The sequence below is a fragment of the Moschus berezovskii genome, chromosome 28, assembly GCF_049115385.1.
Source record: "Moschus berezovskii isolate FMDL1 chromosome 28, NW_MosBer_1.0, whole genome shotgun sequence".
In the NCBI taxonomy this organism is placed as follows: Eukaryota; Metazoa; Chordata; class Mammalia; order Artiodactyla; family Moschidae; genus Moschus; species Moschus berezovskii.
This window is the reverse complement of record NC_142487.1, coordinates 23236569-23254119: the sequence shown is the minus strand read 5'-3', so window position 1 is coordinate 23254119 and position 17551 is coordinate 23236569. Positions and strand designations below refer to the sequence as shown.

The following is a 17551-nucleotide window of genomic DNA, read 5'->3' as shown; positions in this document are numbered from 1 at the left end:
AAGAAAATAAAGTCAATCACTGTTAGCATTTTTCTCCGTCTGTTTACCACGAAGTGATGTGACTCGATGCCATGATCTTAGATTTTTGAATGTTGAGTTTTAAGCCAGCTTTTTCCTCTCCTCTTTCACTGTCATTAAGAGGCTCTTTAGTTCCTCTTCACTTTCTGCCTTTAGGGTGGTGTCATCTGTATGTACGTTCAGTACTGTTCTTCATCTTGTGCCGTGCCCTTTTTTCTTCTCCTAATACCCAGATTTATGCTTCTTTCTCTGTCCTAAAATAGGAGATAGTACTTTCTTGATTTCTGTGGTCTTTGTTCTGTTTTGCTCAGTCGCCAGAGATATAGAAAAGATGACTTATATCCTATTCTGATGACCGAAAACATTCCAGAAGAGTTCAGATATCCTTGAAAATATCTATTTATTAATGGTGAGTCCTGGTGACAGAGATAGGGTGAGATGAATGAGCGTATCCTCGAACGAGAGACAGAAGATGCAGGTAGAATTGGCCTTTTTCTATCATCTCCCAGCTGCGCATGTGGAAATCACAAGCTCGCTCAAATTTCAGCCCATTTTCAATAAATAGCAGATGATTTACTTTCAAATGTCTTCTTCCATCTCTTACTTAGAGTTATTAGTGTGAAATCTCAAACAAATAGCATTTATTATTATACGAGAATTTCTTCTTGGTTAATGCTTTTATTTCACCATCATCATTTTATACTTCTTCTAAAGAATTCATGATCAAAACTGTATGTGTCCTGCAAGCAAGGAAAGTTTTGAATTTACAAATAAAAGATTTTGGCACTGTACTAATAAGTTGGAATTTCCATTAGGCATTTATTTTTCTTCACTTCTGTATTTATTTCTTTCCCTATCATGCTCTAGAACTTTGACTTAAGTGGTTAGATTTTTATCCCAGTAAAGTTCACTGCATGGGGGAAGCATGTTGAAAATGTACTCAAAAGCACAGAAAATGTGGTTTTTAAAATGGAAACTAATTATACCTTTTTAGAAAAAATTTGCTGAACGGAAACAATGTTATCAACCAGGAGGAAAGATCATTTTGAAGGAGTAACCCCATAGGTTGTATCAGGTTCTGTGTGTATAATGTCATTTATCCATTTTTTTCATTCTTAACACCATCAATTAGCATATCTTGGAGATGAGGGGGTTTATTTTTCAAAAGGACAAACAAATTAGGTCTCTGGTAATGTGTCCTGATGAATTTTCTCACTGATAGGGAAACTAGTATGATATCTAGTAATCATTGTGATTTCAGTATGTATTAGAAAACCTCTTGCTGAAGTGACTTTTAAAAATCTGATGCTGATGGAGAATCATTTGAGTATACTGTAGGTAGTTAGTTTTCTTTCACTTGAAAGTAATGGTGGGTCCTTAAATTTTTCACCTGTAGCTTTTACCCAGTTTCATACTGAACAAAGGAATAGTTTGAGGAAAAAGAGGAAAGCTTTCCTTGGATTATTTTGGGTATAATTTGGCCAAATTAGTATGTCTTGCTGAAGATAAACATTTTAGAAACATGATTGCCTTTATCACTTTATAGTATGTTATAATAGAATGTATAATTACAAAGCTTAAAATCCAAATACAGCAGTAGCAACTGTCAAGTCACTGGTGTTGATTCTTTAAATCCCCTTTACAGTTTCAACCTTGACAACAGTCCCACAGCTAATCACTACTATGTCACAGACACACGTACAAAATCACTCGGAAGAATGTAGTTTGTGGTTAAGCTTTGGAAGGAGTTGTTGCAGAAGATTTAGGTTTGGAATGACTTGGCAGAATTCTTTTTAAAAATAGGGTAGAATCCCTGCAGCCTGGCATGGGTTAGGAATGGTCTCTGTACCACAGAGTGAAATAGTCCTGGGAGTCTGGAATTTTACTATGAAGGAAGTTCTATTGTTGTTTATTGTTTGTAACCTAAACCCTTACTCTAGTGATTCTCACCAGGGGGTGATTTTGCCCCACAGGAAACATTTGGTAATGTTTGGAGATATTTTGGGGTTTTAGAACCCGGGGGGTGGGGGGGTGCCTGTAGGTGGTACTGGAATAATCCAGTGTATCAAGGCCAGGGATTCAGGAAAGATACTACAATTCAAAAGAAAAGCCCCCCACACACACACCAGTCCCTGCCATTCAAAGAATGCTCTGGCTTGAAAGACCAACAGTGCCAAGATTGTGAAATACTACCCTAGCACAAAATTTGACTTTATTCTTAGTATGTGCTAACAGTGATCATATTTTCTAGTCTTTGAATGATCAACTCATCATTTAGTAAAAAAAAAAAAAACCATCACTCATGGAAACATTTTCAACACTTAACTATAATAGACTCCACATTCACTATAATTGGGTATCAGGTAAAAATAAATAAATAGTGGACATGTAAAACCTTAACACCTGGGGCTTCCCAGATGGCGCTAGTGGTAAAGAATCTGCCTGCCAGTGCAGGAGATGCTAGAGACGTGGGTTCGATCCCTGTGTTGGGAAGATTCCCTGGAGGAGGAAATGTTACCCCACTCCAGTATTCTTGCCTGGGAAATCCCGTGGACAGAGGTGCCTGGCTTCATGGGGTCGCAAAAGAGTCAGACACAACTGAGTACACACGAAACCATAGCACTCTGTCATACTTCCCTTTTCCTTTGCCTTTGTGGTAGGCAGGGCAGATATTATTAATAGCTGGAGTAAGAAAGACTAATGGGACCTCTTAGAGTTGATCCCTGCTGCTGCTGCTGCTAAGTCACTTCAGTCATGTCCGACTCTGTGTGACCCCATAGACGGAAGCCCACCAGGCTCCCCTGTCCCTGGGATTCTCCAGGCAAGAACACTGGAGTGGGTTGCCGTTTCCTTCTCCAATGTGTGAAAGTGGAAAGTGAAAGGGAAGTCGCTCAGTCGTGTCCGACCCTTAGCGACCCCACGGACTGCAGCCTACCAGGCTCCTCCATCCATGGGATTTTCTAGGCAAGAGTACTGGAGTGGCTTGCCATTGCCTTCTCTGGAGTTGATCCCTAAATACTCTAAAAGAGACAGCATTCACATATCGCTAATAATCTCTGTGGTGTATTTATTATGTCTTTGAGTGACAGTAGTTGTCAAGATCCTTTGCCTTGTAAAATAATCTAGTTATAAATCTCATTAACTTATTTCAGCATCTAATTTTCTGTGAGTCTCTAAAAATAACTAATTTACATGAATTGCATTGGTTTCCCCACTGAAGTCTATGGGGAAGAAGTTTCCTTCTTAGTCTCTGAGTTTAGGAGTAACCCTTTGTCAGATCCTGACATTTGACAAAGGTTTACTCCGTTTTATACTAAGTTAAAGGGTCTAAAAATTCCTACTGATACGATAATCTTTTTCCTGTCTCATCCTCTCATTATTATAGTTATTTAAATATTTTTCAAAATTCTTTTCCTCTGTTTTGATTTTTGAAAACTTGGGGCTGATTTATCCAGTTTCTTTATTCTTCAGAAATTCAGCATGGTCTCGGACTGGGTAAAAATGAAATCAAACCATCTTTTTTCGTTTTATTTCTCTTTTTCCATAGTTTGTTTCTTTTTTCCACATTATTATAGTCTTTATTTCTTGAGCAAAAATAGCTCTTCTAAGTTTGGTCTTCCGTGGCTTATCCAGTTTTTTAGGTCAGTTGTACTGTGCAATGGGCTAACTCTGTTATCCTTTGGAGAAGATTTCATGGACTAGTTGAGGTTTTCTGGAAGTGCCAAGTAGAAATGAGTTTAACAGGTGGCCTAAGGAATTTTTGGTCAAGCAAAGAGATCCAAGAAATTTAAAAGTTTGAAAGGCATTCTTGGGAACTTGGAAATGTTTAAAGGCATCATCCCAACTATCTCACTGAAGTTGACCTTTTTGTTGGACTATTTGGGGTGTGTGGAGGTAATATTTTCAAAGGCATCTGCCATGTCCCTGGCAAACCTGACTCCAAAATACAGATTTATTTATACAGTCAAAATACAGACTCTTTAGTTGCCTCTCAAATAAGTAGTATTTCAGTCCACTGTTTATTAAACACTAGCTGGTCCCTGGTGGCTCAATTGGTAAAGAGTTTGCCTGCAGTGCAGGAGACCCAGGTTTGATCCTTGAGTCAGGGAGACCTCCTGAAGAAGGAACTGGCAACCCACTCCAGTGTGCTTGCCTGGGAAATCCCATGGACGGAGAAGCCTGTTGGGCTACAGTCCACGGGGTCCCAAAATTCAGACATGACGTAGTGACTAAACCACCACCACCAACGGATAACCAGTTGTTCTTTGAGCTGTTCATAGGATGAGTATGTTCAGCACTCAGCCACAGGTTGTGAGAGGCAGAACTGTGAGGTCTGTTCTCTCGTCTTGAAGCGCTTCAGTTTAGGTGGAAATGCTCTTGAAAAAGGAAGCCTGGAAAAGCAGAATTTCAGGGAAGATCCCCTGGAGGAGGGAATGGCTACCCACTCCAGTATTCTTGCATGGGAAATCCCAGAGGAGCCTGGTGAGCTGCGAATCCATGGGGTTGCAAAAGAGTCCCCACATGACTGAGCCAGTGAGCAGCAGCAGCAGCTGAGTGTTGAATGGTACAGCACAGGATGTAAGTGCATCAGGGAGAAGAGATTGTGAAGGAGTTGGAAGTAGGAAGGGATCCTCAAGGGAGAGGTTGAACCCAAGATGGGCCTCACCAAATAAACAGGGGATCCTGTGACACAGGGGGGTCCACGTCTCGTGACTAGATGTCTGGGCTTTAAGTTCCCCTGACTTTCAGCATCACATCCAAAATCTAATTTCAACGGAATCTCCAGCAGTGCCATAGTAAAGACGCACAGCCCATTAATACATGACATACAAGGAAAAAAACTATATTTCAACTTAAATATTTTTCCTTTACGTGTCTGTCATATAGTCAAATACCTGTTTGCTTTACTTTTTAAGCTACTTTATCTTGAAAAAGAAAATAGCTCCATTTTGTTAACAACTATGTGTTTTGTAAATAACCATGTTCCTCTTACTAATCTGCTCATTGGACAGCAAGCAGGTGTTTGGGGAGCAACTAATTTGTCACCTTACAGGCACTTGTGAGATGCCAGATAACAGCTAGTATGAGAGTCATACCCAGTAAGCCTGAATGCGTTCTGTGAAAGATCTTTTTCATGGCCATCTCTACGGTGAATTGCTAAGGGAGAGAACCTATAAGGAAGGAAACAAAATAAGTTCTTCTCATTTGTTCCAGGGTAATTCAACATAGTCATTGACGTAAGGCTTTATACATATTGATACTTTAGAGAGATATTTAATCGTTAACTGCTTTTCAAGTTTTTCATTTACCATTTTGTTGTTGCTGGAGTTCAGAAGGATGATCCAGTTTGTTGGGAAGAAGATTTGAGACTGTTTATTCTTGGCCAGTTAGTTTTCAGAAGGTCAGGATAAAGTGTGATGTGAACCTGTGGGTCATGCTGGTGTTTTATTGATTACATTATGGGCTCTTTCTTACCCGATCAATAACAGTAGTGATGGTCTTTTATTGTTGCTAAAGTCCCAGACCTGCTCTTAAGGAATAATTTTCGTATTTAGAGGTGGTGACCATTTCTCAAGATTTAGTATTGCCATTATGTTTCTCTAGCTTTGATGCAAACCCAAACCAACTATGTCTTTGTACTTTATTACTTGAAAAATGAAAGCTGTCAGATCTAAGCAAGATGTATTCTTGGATATTTTGAAATTCCGAAGGCTGTCTCCATTGTAAAATGAAGAGTTCTGAAAGAAATATTGGAAAACTGAGCCACTAAATATTTTGTGATTGAATATGGCCTCCTTTTTCTGCTTCTTGCCACAGGGCTATCCATCCCACTCCTCAGCAGACATCAATTCTAGTCTTCCACCGATGTCCACTTTCCACCGCAGTGGCACCAACCATTACAGCACCTCGTCGTGTACGCCTCCCGCCAACGGGACGGACAGCATCATGGGTGAGTCGTGGCAACGCCGACTGCGTTGCTGACAGCCAGTGTCAGGGTTTGATCATCAGGGGTTCTTTCTGTCCCCAACCCCATCACTGAACAGTAATCGAGCCATGAATGTTTATTACACGGACACATGAGCCAAACAGAAATCGTCATTATCTTGACGGTAATCTCTTTTTGTCCCAAGAAACTGCTGTTTGGCCGACTGTCTCCATCATGAGTGATTAGATGGAACCAAGTTTGAATAGAGCAACGCATGCGTCTCACACTCTCAAACAGCTAATAAAGTGAACTTTTCTAAGTGGAGCCATTGAAAATTAATAAGATAGAAGGCAAAATAGCTCTTAATAGGAGTTACTGACCATTGTCAAATTCCAGTCACCATGCTAAGCTTTTCACTGTCATATACCACCGTCTTCTGGAAACTAGTTCATGTGATATTCAGACACAGTAAGAACTAGATAGTTTTACCTTCTGCAGGATGCAGCATTGTGGAATCCTCCAGATGGGAAGAAGTGTTTGCAGACTTACAGGAGAGGAGATGGCTGGGCATCAGTGAGCCAGAATTTACTTGCTGCTTTTCCTCAGCAAAGTTACTAGTGAGTCAAGAGCCAAGCAGAGCGTCCTGTCAAATAGACGAAGCCATCATCTCTCAGTTTTTGTGATGTTCACTGCGGTCCTCTCCCCAGGATGGACGGTTACCCCACCAACACTCTTCTCTTGAGGGAAAAGCTGGGTAGGCTGCCCCTGTGGGGAGGCCGCCACCACCTTCTGATCCTGCCTCCAGCAATCTTGTCCTTCAGACGAGAGGCCCAGTCTGACGCCGCAGGGTCTTCTTAAAACCTCAGACTTCCTCTGCTCGCTACCTGCTCTGGTGCCAGCTCAAACCCACAACTAACTTGGCCTTATGATCCCTTCTCGTGGGTCCAGTTGGTGATGAGGACACTAACTGTACATTTATTTTTTATTTTGGGGGGCTTCCCAAGTGGCTTATGATAAAGGATCTGCCTGCCAATGCAAGAGACTCAGGAGACACAGTTTTGATCCCTGGGTTGGGAAGATCCCCTGGAGGAGGAAATGGCAACCCACTCCAGTATTCTTGCCTGGAAAATTCCATGGACAGGAGAGCCTGGCAGGTATAGTCCATGGGGTCGCAAAGAATCAGACATGACTGAGCATGCGCTGAGACTGGAATGTGTATTTATTTATTTATTTTGGCTGAGCCACACAGCATGTGGGGTCTTATTTCCCCAATCAGAGATTAATCCTGGCACCCTGCATTGGAAGTGTGGAGTCTTAATCACAGGACCGCCAGGGAAGTCCCTAACTGTACATTTTAAAGATAAGAATGTGTGACAGAAGAATAGTTCCTTTAGCTCTTTGCAGTTGTTTAAAATTTTCTTTGGATAGACTCTGGAACTTGGGGAAGTGGTCTGAATCACTTTTGAGGGGGGAGAGTTTTTGATGAAAGAGAAGAGATGTGTTTTGAAATGTTGCAAATGTAATTCTGCCTAAATAATACAGCCCCTGCTTACTCAGTAATATTCTTCACACTTGAGCCATCCAGCAGCCCTTCCTTTCACTGCCGTGTCTCACTGAGAGGCGAATTTAGGAAATGGTTTCCATTTTTGTGACTTTTCATAACGAAGCCTCTGCCGGTACGATGTGCCAGTTTGACCTTGGAGAGCCATGGTCTAAGGCCGTGTGGGGAAGTCTTGCTGACTCTCAGTGCGGTTTGGGCAGATCCGAAAAACACGAAGGAAGAAAGAAGCGCGGAACTGAAAGGTTGAAAAAAGCACGTCTCACTGCAGTGGTTGGACAGATGGAAAGCCCCGCTCTGCACCATGAGGCCTCAGCTATCAAGAAGGACGACCGGCCATTCATCCTTTGACAAGGCACATTTCCTGTCTACTTGTGGTTTGAGTAACTTTCTTTTTTTAGGAAGGTAGAAAGGTAGGGCAAAAGCTTGAGTGGAGGAAAGCAAACTTAGGCAGTGTTTGAAAAAAAAAGTTTTGTTGACTGATTTGCCAAACAGTTCCTGTGAGAGTCACCAGGACTTGAGAAGAAAGAGATATTATGAGACGGTGTGATTATCCTCCATGCCCTGTGGTCAGCAGGGCCACGAGTCTCAGTTGGAATGGAATTTGCCTTATTTAAGCTGATTGGCTCATCACTGGCTTGTGGATGAACAGGAATGTCTACCCTCCTTTTCCATTTGGTCTGGGTGGGTAGAGCGTTAATTGGTGACTTCTACCTTCTAATACATAGGGCCCGGCTACTTAAGATGGACTTACTGTACAGACCAGAGGGTCCTGTTTAACTGGAGGGAGGGTCTGGACAATAATAAAGGAGCTACACTTTTCGATGAGAGAAGTGTGAGATTTCTGGAACCCAGAGAAAGCTTTTTAGGAGCAACTTTATTGCATAGTCTACCATCGTGAGTGTACTTGTCAAAATCTACTGGCAACTTGTGAGAAAGCTTTACAATCCTTTCGGGACATAAGTAGACATGGTAATTCAGCTTTTTGGAGGAACAGACCTTTATTAATTTGCGTACATACTTGTTACTTTAGGATTACTTTAAGGGAGAACATTCTAGAATGTTCATCCTTAAAATAATACATCCTCCAATTCCTTAAGTTAAAATACAGAGGAGAATTTAAGTATAATATTAAGCCTTCGTATTTGCACGGGGTGCAAGTCACCCCCATTGCTTTGCACTTTTTTTTTTTCTTTGCACTTTAATTCTCCTAGGTTTTGGTTTGATTTTTCAGAGTGTGGTAGAAGGCAGGGATGGCAGCGTGTCTGTGGAACAAGAAGAGAAGATTTCTCTTCTGATGTTAGTGATACTTCCCTAACAAACAGTATGGATTAATGGGATACATCTGTAGACTTTTGAAAGTATTTGGCATATACTCACTCATTCTGAAATACAGGAAATAAAGAAATATTACATTGCCTGTATCTCAAAGAACAAACAGAGCTAATTAAATAATTGGTAAATAGGGAACACACAGCCTGACACATGTTTGAGATTACACACATGATTCTGTAGAAAATGACTGTAAGCAATACTAATGCCGTAAGAATGGGGTTCAAGCACTGACACATGGACATCACATTCTTCAAGTTTTCTTGCTGGAAAGTGGCAAGGCAGTGCAGGCTTTTCATAAATGGCGTTGGGGTCTTAGGAAGAGGCTTTTTCAGTCGAGAGGAGGAGCACGGCTCCATGCTGAACTGTGTCTTCCTGGCAGTCAGCGAGTGTCCTCAACCAATCACAGAAGAGCAAAATGCTTGTGGAGTGAGTTGTAAAATCTGGAACCATCAGTGGGTACCCTGTCTGGTAACATGCTCCCTTGCCTCTGGATCTGTCCCTGCATCTCAAGAGGTGGAATATGCTCACGGAGGTTTGGGATGGCCTGTGTTTGACTTGGAGGGATGGTCACTGTTTCTTGTGTTTTCTTTTCCCTTTTATGCCCAGTATCACTTTTTGAGAAAAGCTGAGGAAGGGCAAAACTGACTCTGATTGTGTTAATGACAGGGTTTTGTTTTTTTTTAATGTCACATCCATCCATGGATTTTTGAAAGAATTGTCCAGTAGGATACTTTGCTTGCCGCATATAGTCCACTGCTTTTCTGCAGATGCTAGAGTGCATTAGGCACATCTAACTTAGAAGGGTGGATTAAGCACTCTGGAATGATACAAATAAAATGCATGGGACCCACCGTGGGTTCTTAGTCGTTTAACTGATGGGGTGGCCGGTTCAGGGTAGACGCTGAGCCCGAGGGCTTCAAGAGCTACCACCGTCAGAGCCTTTCAGCTTGCTTACGGACACTTTCTCAGTGTAACGCTAGCTGGGTGTGCTTTAGAGTCATTGCAGTTCAGAGCTTCTGCCTGTGAGCAGGCCTCCGGAGGAGGAAATGGAAGAAGTTGCTGCTGCTGCTGCTGCTAAGTCACTTCAGTCGTGTCCGACTCTGTGTGACCCCATAGACAGAAGCCCACCAGGCTCCCCCGTCCCTGGGATTCTCCAGGCAAGAACACAGGAGTGGGTTGCCATTTCCTTCTCCAATGTGTGAAAGTAAAAAGTGAAAGTGAAGTCGCTCAGTCGTGTCCGACCCTTAGCGACCCCACGGACTGCAGCCTACCAGGCTCCTCCATCCATGGGATTTTCTAGGCAAGAGTGAAGAAGTTACTAGGTACCAACTCTAGAGGGGAGAAATGTCTAGAGAATGGAGGCACATACATAGTACATGGAACATCTTATGGAAGAACCAGAACCAGCTTTCTGGCCAACCCAGTAGGTACCTACTGTCTCCATATTTCCTTCCTACTTGCAAAATCCAATAGCCTTTCCTCTTCAAAAGGATCGAGAACCCACCTAGCATCACACAGTCCCCTACGACTACCCACGAAGGAGAATGCTCCAGTTCCCCAAGGGGAGATACCATTGCTGTGCATTCCAGGGGTGTGACCGCTTGTGGTTGGGGGCGACATACCCTCCTTTCTCAGAGGAAATTGGGCATACAGCTAGCCTAATGCTTATAATAACTGTTATTGTTTTGTTAATCTTGAACCAGCCTGTCTAATGCGTGGTATTCACTATGTCTTTAAACCTCAAACCAAGCAGTGTTGAAGGAACAGCCTACGAAGATTGATTGAATACAACATATGCTAAAGATTACCCTGGAATATCTATCTGGTTCATGAATTAATCTGGCTTCCAACTTTCACTTCTAATGACATGTTTGTATGAAAAGATGGGTTTTAGTGTGTGGCTTTTCTAGTAGAAACATTATGTCCTTTTTCCCTTGAGGACCCGGTTTCACAGTAATTTTATTATGAGAAGAGTCGCACAAGATGCACTTAGTCTTTTACAAGAGTCTTGAGCCTTCAAATCCAGTTGGGTGATGAACGGGCACAGAGAATAAGAGCAGTGGGGATTTTATCCAGCAGCGCTGTGGCATCTTGGTTACAAAGACCAGCAGAGAACAGTAAGCCAGTTTGATTTGAGTCTTCTCATCTATTTCCTGCACGTGGTTGATGGGGCCCAGCTTCCCCCTTGAATTCCTAGGAATCCGTCCTGCTAAAAGTTCAGTGTTTGGTAGCCTGTACTTGAGTTCTTCTAATATTGTAGGTCATAAAGAGCTGGAAATTCTCCTTCTTTTATCTTTCTTGAGAAGCTCATGACATTATTACGCTGTTTCTACTAGTTGAATAACTTGAGGAGTCACTTGGACACAGTTCAGAAAAACCTAAATTTTAAAACCATCATCTTCTTTCAGGCAAAGACACTATGAATCACACTTCTTCATCTTTTTATAGCTCTAGCCCTTGGCTCAGTGATAATCCGCCTACCAATGCAGGAGACTCAGAAGTTTGATCCCTGATCCCTGAATCAGGAAGATCCCCTGGAGGAGGAAATGGCAATCCACGTTTTCTTGCCTGAAAAATCCCATGGACAGAGGAGCCTGGCGGGCCACAAAGAGCCAGACACAACTGAGAAGCTGAGCACACACATCCTTTTATAGCTTCAGGATGCACCCAGCCTGGGGTTCTGGGTGTGCAATAAAGGGATAACACATCTCCTAAATTCTGGTTTTTTCTTATCCTGATGTTTGGATCAGGGTGTGTTCTAACGGGATTTGCCATTTTCTCCAAAGTGGGGATTGAGACTGAGGGTGGTCCCACTTGTAGCTGAAAAGACTGAACCCTGCTTTCTGCCCGATTACTTATGCCCTTTGACCTTTCAGGCACGTAACTAAAAAGAGAGTCTTTAGGAGGAGGATCCATGTAGCTTAACGTGTTTAAGGACTCTTGGAAATGTGTCTTCTCCGGTGTCTCCTGGAACAGAACAAAAGGCATTCCAAGTGTAAGGGCAAACTGGTCCCCATAAGCTGCTTTGAAATTTGAACCCTGGGGTTGATTCTCTAGCTGTTGCAGGTAGAATGGCTCTATATTTTAAAAAAATAAAAGTCTGCTCTTATCAGTGACTTCCATGAGTAGCCTTTGTAGTTTTCTGAAACATTTTCATGACAGTATGAGGTAAGGAGTTAAATTCTTTTTATTATACCCCCAAGTTCTCATGCCTCCTTTTGTAAAACAGGGACTAACAGAAAGTTCACTTAGAAAGGTGTAGTGTGAAGAGATCATAAGGATTATATCTTGTCTCTTCTAAAGTATGATTTTTATGCCATAATAATTTATTTTTTGATTTAGGTGTATTCTTTTTTTTCAACAGTAGGTCCTTGTTGGTTATTTTAAATATAACAGTGTGTACATGTCAATCTTTAAGAAAAAAAAAAGATACAAATGAACAACAAACTTATTTACCAAACAGAAACAGACTCACAGATTTAGAGAATGAATTTATGTTTACCAGAGAGGGAAAGTTGGGAGGGAGGCGGGATATATTGGGAGTATAATTTCTTTTTTACATATCTCTAAAATATTTTTATTGGTTTTCAATTATTCCTAATTTGGTTTCATTAATATATTTTAAAGCCCTTATTATTCTCATTTTAAAACTGTTCAAAGAATTAATCTTTTGAAAGCTACCATAGCAAATTTTATCTATAATTATAACAATATCTTATCCTAGTTGGGTTTAGTTTCTTTGTTAGATAATGTAATTTTTTCTGATGTGGCTCTGAATTTTCTCTTCATGAAGGTCTGTTTTCTGGTCAAGCAGATATCCAAATTATTTTCACTGATAAACCCAATTTTAAGAATAATGATAATATTGCTTCTGGAGGGGAAGAAAAAAATGTATGTATAATTATCTCCAAATAGTAATACATGCTGAAAAATGTTAGCGCTCTTTGTGTTTTCAGAATCCTTGTTATTTTCCTTTAGAATCGTCTTCAGTTTTAAAAGGATTTCTTGACGCAGAAGTTTTTGCTTGCACACCAGACAATAATTTCAGTTATCTCTTTATATTGCGTGTTTTCAGCACTCTTCGTATCTGTGAGCTCCTTCCACTAGTCTCATTTCAGAGAACTTTCTTATGCGCAAAATCTTTAGTACCAACAGCTAATATGTTTTTAACATTATGAATTTGTGATGTGAGCGAGAATAGTTTTTCCTTTTTTTTGTCAGAAGGTGATTGTGTTCTTTTCTTGATATACAGCTTTCTTTCCGTTTTAGTAATTAACAAAAGAATGTAGGGGTGAGTTTTGTTAACCAAATAAAGCAAACATCAAAAGATTATCGAACTGCCATACCCAGCATGTAAATATATAAAAATAAGAAGCATAATTTAACTATACTAAGCAGAGGTCAGGAGGATGAAATTATAACCCAGAGACAAAGATAATTTGACCACTTGAGAGCTGATCCCATGACTTTATTTTACAGATCTGGAAGCTGAAGATCACACATTTGCCAGAAAGAGAGTGCTTTCTTGGGTTGAGGATAGGGTTGGGAATTTTTTAAAAATTTTTAAATGTGTAATGAAGTTTTGCTTGAATTAATCCATTGATTTAGTATTTCCTTTTCTTATTTCACAAAATAGTGACAAACACTTTCCCCTAGAGTTTAATAGGTTTTATTTAAATATTATATCTACTCACCTATGCTGAGGCCTTAATAAATCTTAAGAGAAGAACACCACTGGCTGTACCATTTTATAAAGGCAAATTACTTTCAAAAGATAGAGAACAAACTTACGGACAAGGGCAGGCGGGAGGAAGGAGAGGGTGAGATGAATAGAAAGAGTGTCATGGAAACATACACATTACCATTTGTAAAACAGATAGCCGGTGGTAATTTGCTATATGACTCACGGAACTCAGAGGGGCTCTGTAACAACCGAGAGGGGTGGGACGTGCGAGGAAGGCTCGGGAGGGAGGGGACATGTGTACACCTATGGCTAATTCCTGTTGGTGTATGGCAGAAATCAGTACTGTAAAGCTATTATCCTTCAGTTAAAACTTTTAAAGATATTTGTTTATTAGAGCTGAATTTGAACTGTATATGTGAATCTATATCCTTTTATTAGCAGGCAGCCTTCCCTCAGTATCCTGCCAAGGGGGAATGTTTCAAGGATCCCCTGCAGATACCTAAATTTGAGGATGATCAAGTCCCTTATAGAAAAGGGTGCAGTATTTGCATATATCCCTTGCATATGTGCGTGCTCAGTTGTGTCTGACTCTTTGCAGTTCTATGGACTGTAGCCTCCACCAGGCTCCTCTGTCCATGGGGTTTTCCAGGCTTGAATACTAGAGTTGGTTGCCATTTCCTCCTCAAGGGGATCTTCCTGACCCAGAGATCAAACTTACATCTCCTGCAAAGTGGATTCTTTGCCACTGGCGCCACCAGGGAAGCCCATATAACCCTTGCTCATCCTCTCATATACTCTAAATCATCTCTAGATTATTTATAATACTCAAGGCAATGTAAGTCTGTGTAAATAGTTGCCACCACCAACAAATTCAAATTTTGCTTTTTGGAAGGGTATGGAATTTTTTTTCTGAAAATTTTTGATCCGACTTTGATTAAATCCTTGGGTGTGAAATCTGTAGATACAGAGGGCCGGCTGTACCCTTTATTCATCCATCTTCTGGATAAAAACACTGGTAATAGAGACCGCTTCATCATCATGTACACTTATTTTACCTCCAGAATTTGCGACAATATTGACTTTTAACAGCATCAGAGTTCAAATTCTTTAAATATGAACATAGATTTTAACATGTGTGGAGACTATATGTTCCTTAAAATGTTAAAAATATTTTCCCTCCTAGGAAGCCACCAAGCCTGTTACAGATTTTTTTGTTTTGTTTATTGTGGAACTCTGAGAGAAGTATCTCACTTTGCTATATAGCAAAAGTTAATTTTTCAGTTTGAAAGCAGATGTAACTCTTATTTGTGAAGTGAATTCAGTTTACTATGTAAAATATAAATAAAGGCAAACTATGAGGGCTTCAGAGGTCTGAATGCACTGCGTACTTTTTAGCAATGAACCTCATAGGCTCACCTGCTCCTCTTGACTACTTAACCACTCGTAGACAACCAGGGGGAAAGTAATAGCAACTGAAACACTTTATCTTTAAACCAAAGTGTCAGGTTTATATTTTATCTGTTAAAAAAAAAGTAACATGAATATATTTGACATCTACCTCAGCAAACAAATTAATGCTAATCAAAGATTAATGTGTTGTAATTAGCATTAAAAATGCAATTAAATTGTGAGTAAATGGACCAGGAATAGAAAATTGTTCGACGTCTCACCGTCTGGCTTTTCACATTCTGCCTTTTGTTTTTGCAGCAAATAGAGGAAGCGGGGCGGCTGGCAGCTCCCAGACTGGCGATGCTTTGGGGAAAGCACTTGCTTCGGTGAGGAAATGTTGACCTTGGACTTTCAGATGTACCACGGCAGACGGGTGATCAGAAGTGGACATTTAGAATTTTAGAAAATGGGTGGCAAATAGCTTTCATTTTTGGAAAGGCTAGCTTCCTTGCATAATAATCATTGAAAAAATTGAAGAGAGAATGCTGAAGATTCCAGCGGATGGCTGGTCTCTCCCGTCTTGCAAGCGGTACTCAATTATGGATTTGTGGATTTTCTTAGGGCCTTTAAGAGTATAGTTTTTCTATCCTGATGTCTTATTTTTCTCTAAAGTCATTTGGGCGCTCATTGGGCTCAAAGTCAGCTGAGACTGACTTTGCCAAAGGGTAGTTCTAAAACATTTTGAAAAAGAAAATTTTTAAAAATGACCATAACCGAGGTTCAGTTGTTGCTTCATTGGCACTTGGCTTTTCTGCTTTGCCCGCCCACTGCCAGGAAGCTAAGATCCAGCATTTCTTCCATATTCTCCAGTGACCAATGGCACCCCTTCCTTGTCTGAGGGAATGTACCTGGTATTGTCTTCAAAAGCTAAACGTGATCCTTTGTAAATATAAGCAGAGATTTGTTGCTCTGACATTTAGTCTCTTCAGTTGGGGTCTCCTTATCATTGGGGCAGAGATGCACTTGATATATGTTAGCCTGTGTTAGCTGAGGAAAAGTTTTTGTTTAGACTGAGCATCCTTCTGCCTTGGAATCAAGTACCTTAAACGTAATGAAGAAGGAGTTGAGCAAAAATCTTAGGATGTGATGCTGTCTGACCTCTTGTTTCATGGAGGAAGAAAGGGAGGTTTGGTGTATCTGTGTAGCTTCATGGCCATGCAGCCAGGGGAGGAAACAGGAAGAAATGGACAGAACCAAGGTCTGCTGACCTCAGTTCAGTTTTTCCCCCACTATCTTCCAGCAGCTCAAGAGCTCCTCTTTTGAAAAAGTAATTAAGTTTTTCACTTTAGAATATTGGTGCTGTAGTTGATTGTTAAGTGTATTTTACACCTTGGAATTTGTGGAGGAATCGTATTAATGCTTTGTAGTTTAAAATGTGGAATATTTATTGCCAATGAATGAGGATTTGTTGTTGTTGTTTTTTTTTCTCCCCACTGTTTTAAGATCTATTCTCCAGATCACACTAACAACAGCTTTTCATCAAACCCTTCAACTCCTGTTGGCTCCCCTCCATCTCTCTCAGGTATGGTACCATAAATTCCCTGCATCTGAGTGTCAGCTTATAGAACGGTTTCCCCCTCGCTTCCTGTGCTGCTGGGGGAAACTCACTCCCTCCAAAAATAAGGCAGAGCATTTCCGAACAGACCAATAGGAAGGGCTAGGAGAGATAGACATGGCCGTGTGACGGCGAAGTCATTTACATCCAAAACTTTTCTTGAAAGTTTCATGCTTTAAGAATGTACAGGCACTTGGGAAACTTACTTCTTAAACTTTTCTTTGCAAAAGATACTCAACAGATAATATACTCCAACAAAAATCTCAATGGGAAAACCAGTTCACGTCATCGGGAATAGGAATACAGATTATGTAGTCATCAAACACAGACTATTCAAAAGGATCATTTCTCCTAGAAATTTCAGACTTTTCAGATTCCCTCTTTAAAGTCCATGTTATTGGAAGGTTTGAAGAAAACTATAATTATGTAAATAAATTGTGATGTAACTGTGTGGAGTTAAAGGGGATGTTTGCCATTTACAATAGAACAAATTAACATGGCCTGTGACTTCAGATAATAAAATTTTAAGTTGTTAAATGGTGTTAGTAAAGTGTTGCACTCTTCAGAGCTCCATTTAAAGGGCTCATTGCCTTTCCAGTATAAATGTTTCCAGAAAGACCCTGTCTGGTGCCTGTCTCTACTCTTTGGAAGGAGGATAGGTGGCTTCCTTTATTAAAAAAAAATGTAAATGAAATCATATCTGTACCTGATTGAAACCTGATCTTACCATAATTTAGACTGTAGTCACTTGCTTGAATGTTGCTGCCTCAATATCTGTATTATCCCCTACATGCAGCACTCCCATGACCCCATTGTAAAGTAAATTCCTTGATAAAAAATCAGAGATTTCACCTGGCCACAGAGCTTTCAGAGTTGATGGCCATGGGCTTAGGGGAGACTTAATATCAGCCTTTCCGCAGCCTCCATTGACAGGAGGAGGTCACGGAAGAGAGAGGGAAATAGCTGGACCTTCTAGTCCGTATCTCCAGAGAGACAGTGTTGAAACTGGGAAAAACCAGAGGTGAC

The 17551-nt window shown here is 40.7% G+C and overlaps 1 protein-coding gene across 22 annotated transcripts in view; it reads left to right on the top strand.

Moving 5' to 3' along the window:
* The window catches only part of TCF4 (transcription factor 4), a 385990-nt gene that overhangs the window by 330075 nt on the left and 38364 nt on the right, over positions 1-17551 (top strand). For all 22 annotated transcript variants that reach the window (XM_055417410.2, XM_055417421.2, XM_055417404.2 and 19 more), the window contains 3 exons: positions 5836-5968; positions 15229-15296; positions 16414-16492. In XM_055417410.2, coding sequence (XP_055273385.1) covers positions 5836-5968; positions 15229-15296; positions 16414-16492 — 280 coding nt within the window. The remainder of the gene's footprint in view (positions 1-5835; positions 5969-15228; positions 15297-16413; positions 16493-17551) is intronic.